Source organism: Nipponia nippon, unplaced genomic scaffold (genome assembly GCF_047370975.1).
Source record: "Nipponia nippon isolate SJK-2023a ecotype South Korea unplaced genomic scaffold, ASM4737097v1 scaffold_35, whole genome shotgun sequence".
NCBI classification, from domain to species: domain Eukaryota; kingdom Metazoa; phylum Chordata; class Aves; order Pelecaniformes; family Threskiornithidae; genus Nipponia; species Nipponia nippon.
This window is the reverse complement of record NW_028262353.1, coordinates 3002311-3012180: the sequence shown is the minus strand read 5'-3', so window position 1 is coordinate 3012180 and position 9870 is coordinate 3002311. Positions and strand designations below refer to the sequence as shown.

The 9870-nt window shown below is 70.7% G+C and overlaps 2 protein-coding genes across 3 annotated transcripts; both read left to right on the top strand.

Annotated features, from left to right (window-relative positions):
- Positions 1 to 53: 53 nt before the first annotated feature.
- Positions 54 to 3929, top strand: LOC148054001 (glycoprotein-N-acetylgalactosamine 3-beta-galactosyltransferase 1-A-like). Of its 2 annotated transcripts, XM_087771473.1 has the most exons (4): positions 54 to 892; positions 1242 to 1453; positions 1669 to 2333; positions 3471 to 3929. In XM_087771473.1, exons 1-4 carry the CDS (start codon positions 54 to 56, stop codon positions 3630 to 3632), a joined length of 1878 nt encoding a protein of 625 aa, XP_087627599.1. In that variant the 3' UTR covers positions 3633 to 3929. The 2 variants fall into 2 exon arrangements, with proteins under 2 accessions (XP_087627599.1, XP_087627600.1); XM_087771474.1 differs by lacking the exons at positions 54 to 892; positions 1242 to 1453 and having other exon boundaries at positions 1486 to 2333.
- Positions 3930 to 4199: 270 nt separating this feature from the next.
- LOC148054000 (glycoprotein-N-acetylgalactosamine 3-beta-galactosyltransferase 1-B-like) lies at positions 4200 to 9736 on the top strand. Its single transcript, XM_087771478.1, has 4 exons — positions 4200 to 4235; positions 4745 to 4929; positions 7399 to 8060; positions 8918 to 9736. The coding sequence occupies exons 2-4, from the start codon at positions 4770 to 4772 to the stop codon at positions 9083 to 9085; spliced, it is 990 nt and encodes a 329-aa protein (XP_087627604.1). The 5' UTR covers positions 4200 to 4235; positions 4745 to 4769; the 3' UTR covers positions 9086 to 9736.
- The last annotated feature ends 134 nt before the right edge of the window (positions 9737 to 9870 follow it).

The following is a 9870-nucleotide window of genomic DNA, read 5'->3' as shown; positions in this document are numbered from 1 at the left end:
CCCGGTGTCCCCTTCCCCCCCTGTGTCCCCTGCCTGTCTCCTGCCTGTACCCCATGTCCCCTGCCTGTACCCTGCCCCCCGTGTCTCTTGCCTGTACCCCGTGTCTCTTGCCTGTACCCCATGTCCCCTGCCCCCCCGCGTCCCCTGCCTGTACCCTGCCTGTATCCTGTGTCCCCTGCACCCCCCGTGTCCCCTGCACCCCCCCGTGTCCCCTGCCTGTACCCTGCCTGTACCCTGCCTGTATCCTGTGTCCCCTGCCCTCCATGTCCCCTGCCCCTCCCCGTGTCCCCTGCCTGTACCCCGTGTCCCCTGTGTCTCCTGCCTGGCCCCTGCCTGTACCCCGTGTCCCCTGCCCCCCCATGCCCCCTGCCTGCCCCCTGCCCGTACCCCCGAGTCCCCTGCCTGTGTCCCCCCGCCATTGCCCGGGCAGGACCCGCCCCCCCCCCGCTTCAATTTGCCAAGGGGAGGGACCGTGGGTACGCGGCAGCCAATCAGGGTCAGAGCGGGGCAGGGGCTCGCTTGGTGCTGGCCAATGGGAGCGGGGGAGGCGGAGCGCGGTGCTGAGCCCCGGGACGGTGTCGCGGCGGCGGCGGGGACCCCGGGAGAGCGGGGGAGAGCGGGGACACCCGGACCCCCGGGGACACCGGGACCAACCGGGAGAGCGGGGACACCACGACCCACTGGGACCCACCCGGACCCCCCGGGAGAGCGGGGACACCGGGACCCCCGGACCCACCGGGACCCCCGAGGACACCGGGGAGAGCAGGGACCCACCAGGACCCCCCGGAACCCCCGGACTCACCGGGACTCCCGGACCCACCAGAACCCCCGGCAACACCGGGGACACCGGGAGAGTGGGGACACCGGGACTGACCGGGCCCCCTGCTCCCAGGTGAGGGCACAGCCACGGGCCCGATCCCGGGACCCCCCCCACCCCCGTCCCCCCACCTGCCCCCCCCCCCCCCCGCGGTCACTCGCATCCCCCCTTCACCACCCTGCTCGGTCACCCCCCGTGGGTGCTGTCACCCCCGTGGGTGCTGTCACCTCCCCCCGGGTGTCACCCCCCCCCCCCGGGTCCCGTCCCCCCCCCGTGGACTTGGCCCTGGGCTTTCCCCACCCAGTGCCGGTTGCAGATGGGGCTGTGGCAGAGGGGGGGTCCCACGGAGGGGGGGGGGTGTGCCCGGGACTCCACGGGGGGTCCCCACCCCGCCCCACGCTGACCCCCCGTCCCCCGTCCCCAGGCCGTGTGGTGCCATGCTGCTGCCGGGCCTCAGGAGCGCGTGGCTGCCCTTCCACGCAGGCGGCGTCGTGGGCTTCATCGCCACCTTCCTCCTCCTCCACGGTCTCCCGCTGCCCCCGCCCCCTGCCAGCCAGGACCCCCGGGCGGTCGGGGACCCCCCCGGGGCGTCCCGGTCCCCAGCGCTCTACGGCGTGGCCCCAGCAGGCTCCGCAGGTGGGTGATGCCGTGGCACGGGGCACCGAGCCACCATTTGGGGACCACGGGTGGGTTTTGGGGTCTCTGGAGGAGCAGGGAGCGCGGGGGGTTCACCCGCCCGCCTGCTCCAATTGGGGTGGGGGGCTGAGGGCCACCCCCCGCCCACGTGCTGCGGGGCTGCTCCCCACCGTGACCAACGCGGCGCCGTCTCCCCCCACCGCCGCCGGCGGCAGATGAGGACGCCGGGGAGGCGCGGGCGCTGTACGAGCGGGTGCGCATCCTGTGCTGGGTGATGACGGCCCCCGGCAACCTGGAGACCAAGGCCCGGCACGTGCGGGCCACCTGGGCACGCCACTGCAACGTGGCCCTCTTCATGAGCTCGGAGCCCGACGAGAGCTTCCCCGCCGTGGGGCTGCCCGTCCAGGAGGGCCGCCAGCAGCTCTACTGGAAAACCATCCGCGCCTTCCAGTACGTGCACCGGCACCACCTGGGCCAGGCCGACTGGTTCCTCAAGGCGGACGACGACACCTTCGTGGTGGTGGCCAACCTGCGCTGGCTGCTGGCCGGCCAAGCCCCCGAGCGCCCCGTCTACTTCGGCAAGCGCTTCAAGCCCTTCGTCAAGCAGGGCTACATGAGCGGCGGGGCGGGCTACGTGCTCAGCAAGGAGGCCCTGCGGCGCTTCGTGGCCGCCTTCGCCTCCCGCGCCTGCAGCCACACCAGCGCCGTGGAGGACGTGGCCCTGGGCCAGTGCCTGGAGAAGGTGGGGGTGGAGGCGGGCGACTCGCGGGACACGCGGGGCCGTGAGACCTTCCACCCCTTCCCGCCCGTGGCCCACCTCACCGACAAGTTCTCCCAGAGCTTCTGGTACCGGAGCTACTGCCACTACCCCGTTGTGGAGGTACGTGGCACCTCCCGGGGCCCCCGCGTGTTCCCCTTTCATCCTGCCCGCGTGGGCAGGGGCAGCCGCCAGGGCCCCGAGGTGGCCACGGTCCCCCCACGTGGCTACGGTCTCCCCACACATGGCTGTGGTCCTCCATGCATGGCCACGATCCACCTCCCATGGCCGTGGTGTCACCGCAATGCATGGCCGTGGTGTCACCGCAATGCATGGCCGTGGTCCTCCTTGCGCGGCCGCGATCCCCTTTGCACGGCCATGTTCTCCCCCTGCGTGGCCGTGGTTCCCCACGTCTGTCTGTAGTGTCCCCCCCATCCATGCCTGTGGTGTCCCCGTTCGTGGCCGTGGTGACCTTCCCACGCGTGGCCACGGTGTCCCCCCACGCATGGCCGGTGTCCCCCCACGCATGGCCACTCTTCCCGCATGCAAAACCACAGTGGCCGCGGTCTCCCGTGCGTGGCCGTGATCCCATTGTCACGGCCGTGGTGCCCCCGAAACACGCGGTCAAGGTCCCCCAGGCGTGGCCATGGTCCCCTTAAGCTTGGCCGTGGTATCCCCGCCACGCGTGGCCCTGCCATCCCTCCCACGCATGTCTGGGGTGTCCCCACAGCCGCGGTGTCCCCACAACGCGTGGCCACGGTGTCCCCATCCGTGTCTGTGGTGTCCCCCCGCCCCATGCATGGCCACGGTACCCCCACACGTGGCCGCGACCCCCCGGCAAAGCCGCCCGCGGTGCCCCCCCCATCCCCACCCCCACCCCAGTGCCCAGCCACGTTTCCCAGTGGCGGTAGGGGGGGGGGTTGTGGGGGGGCGGCCCCGATCCGGTGGTGCTGAGCCGGCGTTAAGAGCATCAGCGGTGCTGGCACCACGCCATGCTGGGGCTGGGCACCGCTGCCACCGGCCACCCCGGGGGGCGGGGGGGGGGGGTCACCATGGGGTGGGGGAGGGGCCGGGCTGGGGGAAGCTGCCCCCCGAGTGCCCCCCACCCCACTCAGAGAGACCTGGCCAGAGGCCACGGGGACGGGCTCAGGGTGCGACGGTGGCCTCCAGCCCCCCCCCCCCGCCCCCCGTAGCACCAATGGATGGGGGGGGGGCACTGGGTGCTCGGTGCCCCCCCCCAGCCCCCCCATCTCTCCCCAGGGCCCCCAGTGCTGCTCGGACCTGGCCGTGTCCTTCCACTACGTCAGCGGGGAGCAGCTGTACGCGCTGGAGTACCTGACCCACCGCCTGCGCCCCTACGGCTACCGGCCCCGCTACCGGCCCCCCGGCCCCCCCCCGGCCCCCAACGCCACCCTGCCCTAGCCCAGACCCCCCATCCACCGGGACAGCCGCTCTCGGTGGCCATCGCTGGGGGGTCAGTGGCCGCGGGGACCGGGTTGGGGGGCGGGGGCATGGGGTGGGGACGGTGACCCCCTGCAGCGGGGTGGGGGGGCTGGTGTGGGAGCTGCCCACGGGGGCAGGGCCCCCCCCCCCCCCGGGTGGGCCTGCGATGGGGACGTGGCCCCCTCCCGCCGTGGCCTGGTGGAAGGGGCTGGGGGGACCCATGGGTGCTGCCGTGACCCTCCCAGCCTCAGCCCCCCCCCCCCATTAAAGCCAACTGCCCGGAATGGAGGAGCCGGTTCCTCGTCTGGGTGCGTCCGTGCCACGTGGTGCCACCGCCAACCGTCACCGCCGGGGCCACCGCCGGGCCTCGGCGTGCAGCCCCCTCCCCACCCCCAGACAGGGACCCCCACGTTTAGGGGGGGTGGGGGGGGGTGCAGCTGGGCCCATGTTTTGGGGGGGGTCCCCTGGAGCGGGGTGTCAGGCGGGAGGGGCCGAGCTGGGGCTGCCCCCGCCCTGGGGCTGGGCAGGATCGGGCCCTCCCTGGGAGGTGCTGGACGGGACGGGCGAGCGCGGCCACGGCAGGTACCGGATCCGGCACCGGGGTGGGGGGACGGGGTCCCGGTGGGGTGGGAGCCCCCGCCATGTATCCCCCCATTACTGCCCCGGGGACCCCAAATGCCCTGCCCCCCCCCCCCCGTGTCCCCCTCCCCCCCAGCCAGACCCGCGTGGCCCTAATTAGCGGCCGGTAATGGGATTTGCTGGAATTGGGTGTCGCTGATCCGGTGGGATTGGGGGGGGGGGGGGTCGGATGGGGTGGGGGGGGCACGGCGGGGCAGGGGGCACATGGAAGGGGACAGGGAGGGACTGGGGGGGGGGACACCCCTCAGCAGGACACGGAGTTGGTGGCTTGGGTGGGGGGCAGAGCCGTGGGCAGGGTCCCCCTGCCGGGGGGGGGACACACAACAGGTGCTTTTGGGGGGGTCTGCGGGTGCTGGGACCCCACATGGGACCCCATGGCGGGGGGGCAGATCCAGCCCCCCCAGGGAGGCCATCCCCGCCGTCCCCTCCGTCCCTGTCCCCTCTCCCCTCAGCGCCCCGGGACGTCGCGGCGGGGCCATGTGGGGCCCCCCCCGGGTGCCCTGGTTCCCCCTGGGCTTCGCCGTGGGGCTGGCGCTGGGGGGGAGCCTCCTGCAAGGCCTCGGGCAGCTCCGGGCCCCCCCGCGCCCCTCCGCCGCCCCCGGCGTCGCCCCCCTGCGCAGCCTCCCCCAGCCCACAGGTGAGCCCACGGGGACACCCGGACACGGGGGGGCGGGGAGGGGAGCGGTGCCGGAAGCACAGACGGACACGGACACACGGAAACACAGCGGGAGACGGGGAGACACACAGACACCTGCGGGGACACGGGGACACACACATGGGGACGCACACGGACACCTGTGGGGACATGGGGACACAGGGACGCACATGGCCACGTATGGGGACACGGGGGGACACACGGACACATACAGGGACATGGGGACACAAACACAGGGACACACACGGGGACATGGGGACACAGGGACACACACAAGGTGACACAGGGGGGTCACACATGGACACTTATGGGGACACACACGGACACATACAGGGACGTGGGGACACACACAGAGGGACATGGGGACACAGGGACGCACACGGACACATATGGGGACATGGGGACAGGGACACACACACACACACAGGGACACACACGGGGACACGGGGACACAGTGACACACACATGGGGATAAGGGGACAGATCCGAGGACACAGGGACACACGGGGGGGACACGGACACATATGGGGACATGGAGACACACACACAGGGCATGGGGACACAGGGACACACATGGACACATATGGGGACACACACACGGGGACACACATGGGGACATGGGGACACACACGGGGACACGGGGACACAGGGAGATGGGGACACAGGGACACACATGGACACATATGGGGACATGGGGACACAAACACAGGGACATGGGGGGACACATGGTGACATGAGGACGTGGGGGGACACACACGGGGACATGGGGACACAGGGAGATGGGGACACAGGGACACACATGGACACATATGGGGACATGGGGACACGGGGGGACACATGGACACATATGGGGACATGGGGGGACACATGGGGACATGAGGACACAGGGACACACACGGGGACATGGGGACACGGGGGGACACACAAAGGGACACACACAAAAGGACACAGAGGGTCACACATGGACACTTATGGGGACACACACACAGGGATACGGGGACACACAGGGATACGGGGACATGGGAACACATACAGGGACACACACGAGGACACACACGGACACATACAGGGACATGGGGACACACACAGAGGGACATGGGGACACAGGGATGCACACAGACACATAGGGGGACATGGGGACACGGGGGACACACACACACGCGGACACATACGGGGACATGGGGACACAGGGACATGGGGACACACATGGGGACACGGGGGGACATGAGGACACAGGGACACACACACAGGGATACGGGGACAGAGACACAGGGACACACACATGGGGGGACACAGACAGACACACGGACACATGGACACCCCCTGGGTCCGCGGGGAGGCGGTGGGAAGGGAAGGGTGACGGGCACCGCGGGGCACCGGGGACGGAGGGGGATGGGGCGGGGGGTGGCAGCTCTGAGCTGGGGACAAGGACGGGAGGGAGGGACCTGCGTCGGGAACAGCAGTGTGGGGACAAGGAAGGGACAACGTGGCCGTGGTGGCAGCTGTGGGCTGGTGACAGGGAAGGGTCCCTGTGGCCGGTGGTGACAGCGTTGGGCTGGTGACAGGGAAGGGTCCCTGTGGCCGGTGGTGACAGCGTTGGGCTGGTGACAAGGAAGGGTCCCTGTGGCCGGTGGTGACAGCGTTGGGCTGGTGACAGGGAAGGGTCCCTGTGGCCGGTGGTGACAGCCCCGAGCTGGTGACAGCAAGGGGACAGCGTGGCCGGAGGAGGGAGCTCTGAGCCGGTGACGAGGAAGGACAATGTGGCCAGTGGGCGATGGGCGAGCGTGACCGGTGTTCGGTGGCAGTGTGGGACCCTGTGGCCGGTGGCGCCAGCTCCGAGCTCCCGAGGAGGACGGGATTTTGTGGCTGGTGGCGGGAGCGTTGAGCTGGGGACAGGGAGGGGACGGTGCGGCCAGGGGTGCTGGGAGCTCCGAGGCAGGAGAAGGGTGAGGGACTCAGGGCAAGTGACAGGGGAAGGGACAGTGGCCGGTGGAGGGAGCTCGGAGCTTGTGACAGCGATGGGCCGAGGTGGGGTGGTGGTGGGAGCTGGGGACAAGGACGGGACGGCGTGGGCAGCGGTCGTGGAGCTGAGCTGGGGACAAGTTTGGGACCTTGTGGACCACGGTGGGAGCTCGGAGCCGGGGACAAGGAGGGAAGAGCGTGGTCATGGGTGGCTGGTCCGAGCTGGTGACAGCGTTGGGACGTTCTGGGGGGCGGTGGGAGCGCGATGTTGACGAGAAGGATGGGACGGGGTGGCCGCCGGTGGGAGCGCTGAGCTGGGGAGAAGTTGGGACCTTCTGGAGCACGGTGGGAGCTCGGAGCTGGGGACAAGGAGGGGACGGCGTGGTTCTCGGTGGTTGCTCTGCGCTGGGGACGGGTTCCCCCAGTCCCTCTGCCCCGGGGGGGCCATGGGACGTCCCCGCCGCCTCCCCACCTCCTCCTGCCGCCCAGGGAACAGCAGCGAGGCGCGGGCGCTGTACGAGCGGGTGCGCATCCTGTGCTGGGTGATGACGGCCCCCGGCAACCTGGAGACCAAGGCCCGGCACGTGCGGGCCACCTGGGCACGCCACTGCAACGTGGCCCTCTTCATGAGCTCGGAGCCCGACGAGAGCTTCCCCGCCGTGGGGCTGCCCGTCCAGGAGGGCCGCCAGCAGCTCTACTGGAAAACCATCCGCGCCTTCCAGTACGTGCACCGGCACCACCTGGGCCAGGCCGACTGGTTCCTCAAGGCGGACGACGACACCTTCGTGGTGGTGGCCAACCTGCGCTGGCTGCTGGCCGGCCAAGCCCCCGAGCGCCCCGTCTACTTCGGCAAGCGCTTCAAGCCCTTCGTCAAGCAGGGCTACATGAGCGGCGGGGCGGGCTACGTGCTCAGCAAGGAGGCCCTGCGGCGCTTCGTGGCCGCCTTCGCCTCCCGCGCCTGCAGCCACACCAGCGCCGTGGAGGACGTGGCCCTGGGCCAGTGCCTGGAGAAGGTGGGGGTGGAGGCGGGCGACTCGCGGGACACGCGGGGCCGTGAGACCTTCCACCCCTTCCCGCCCGAGACCCACCTCACCGAGCGGCTGCCCATCGACCGCTTCTACCCGCAGTACTCCTACTACCCCGTGCAATGGGTGAGTGAGGACCCCCCACCTGGCTGAGACCCCCCTGCGTCCCCCTGGTCCCCCGTCCGGGTGGCACCGGCATCCCCCACGTCCCCTCTGCATCCACCGAGCCCCCGGTCCCCAGCGTCCCCAAGCCCCTTCTGCATCCCCGAGCCACCAGCCCTGTCCCCTCCCAAGTCCCCTCTGTGCCCCTGACCCCCACCCGTGTCCCCTGAGCCCCCCCATGTCCCTGTCCCCCACCCGTGTCCCCTCCGCATCCCCCGGCATCGCTGCGCACATGGCCCCGGCAGGGCGGTACCGGCCCCGCCCACTTCTCCAGGCCATGCCCACTCCCCCCATTGCTACAGGCTGCGCCCACTTCCACCCCTCCATGCCCCGCCCACCCCTCCATGCCCCGCCCACCCTGGCTGCCTCCGAAGCCCAACCCACCCAATGGGCACCCAATGTGGTTAAGCCACACCCACTCTCTTTGCATCCCAGCCCCGCCCACCTATTAAGCACCACCCACTGCCCACTCCCTCTTAATCCCCGCCTTCCTTATTTGCATCCCAGCCCCGCCCAGGCACCACCCACCACCCCACCCCTTCCAATCCCCACCTTCCATATTAGTACAGAAGCCCCGCCCACTAAACTAGTATACAAACCCCGCCCACCATAAACTATGCAATGCCCACCCAATTAGTTTACAAGCCACGCCCACCATATTAGCATACAGAGGCCCACCCCCCCAGCCCTCGCTCCCCAATTGCTCAGCCCCCACCCCCTCCCAGCCCCACCCACTTCATTCGCCCCCCGCCCCCTCGAGACCCCGCCCCCCTTGAGATCCCGCCCCCTCGAGGCCCCGCCCCTCTGACCCCACCCTGCAGGCAGCTGCCTCCTGCTCGGACCTGTCCGTGTCCTTCCACTACGTCAGCGGGGAGCAGATGTACGCGCTGGAGTACCTGACCCACCGCCTGCGCCCCTACGGCTACCGGCCCCGCTACCGGCCCCCCCCGCCCCCCGCCGGCCCCCCGGCCCCCACCCGCCGGCCCTGAGCCGCCGGCACCCGGCACCCGCCCGACTGCGGCACCCCGGGGCGTGGGGCGCTGGCACCGAGCCGTGCCACAGCTCCACCGGCGTGGACCCACGGCCTGGCTCTCCAGCACCGAGCCGTGCCACAGCTCCACCGGCGTGGACCCACGGCCTGGCTCTCCAGCACCGAGCCGTGGCACACTTCCATCAGCGTGGCCCCACCGTGTGGTTCTGCAGCATTGCACCATGGCACAGGACCACCGGTCCAGCCCCGTGGCTCTCCAGCAACGACCCGTGCCACAGCTCCACCGGCATGACAGCACGGCACAGCTCTTCGGCACCGACCCGTGGCACAGGTCCATCAGTGGCTGTCCCCACTGTGTTGCTCTCCAGCACTGAGCCGTGGCACAGCTCCGTGTGCATGGCCCCATGGCTCTCTGGCACCACGGCACAGCTCCACCAATGTGGCCCTGTGGCTCTCTGGCACCATGGCACAGCTCCACCGGTGTGGCCTCACAGCGTGGCTCTCCAGCACCAGCCTGTGGCACAGCTCCACGGGTGTAACCCCACGGCGTGGCTCGGTGGCACCACGCCATGGCCCAGCTCCACCGGCATGGCCCCGTGGCTCTCCGGCACAGCACAACGTCACCAGCGTGGCCCTGTGGCACAGCCCCGCACCGTGCCACCGCCCCACGGCACAACCCACCCAGGTGTGCCACGGGCCCATGGCCAGACTCCTGACCTTCTCCGCTACCCAACCACCCCCGCGTGCCCCCGCCACCCCGTGCCACGACGCCAGGAAGGAGCA

Bases quoted from the DNA above. Each gene is read 5' to 3' on its own strand.
- LOC148054000 (XM_087771478.1), top strand. From the start codon at position 4,770: ATGTGGGGCCCCCCCCGGGTGCCCTGGTTCCCCCTGGGCTTCGCCGTG. The intron at 4,930-7,398 runs GTGAGCCCACGG...CCTGCCGCCCAG, and splicing joins CAGCCTCCCCCAGCCCACAG to GGAACAGCAGCGAGGCGCGG. The intron at 8,061-8,917 runs GTGAGTGAGGAC...CCCACCCTGCAG, and splicing joins CCTACTACCCCGTGCAATGG to GCAGCTGCCTCCTGCTCGGA.
- LOC148054001 (XM_087771473.1), top strand. From the start codon at position 54: ATGTCCCCTGCCTGTACCCTGCCCCCCGTGTCTCTTGCCTGTACCCCG. The intron at 1,454-1,668 runs GTGGGTGATGCC...CGCCGGCGGCAG, and splicing joins GGCCCCAGCAGGCTCCGCAG to ATGAGGACGCCGGGGAGGCG. The intron at 2,334-3,470 runs GTACGTGGCACC...ATCTCTCCCCAG, and splicing joins GCCACTACCCCGTTGTGGAG to GGCCCCCAGTGCTGCTCGGA.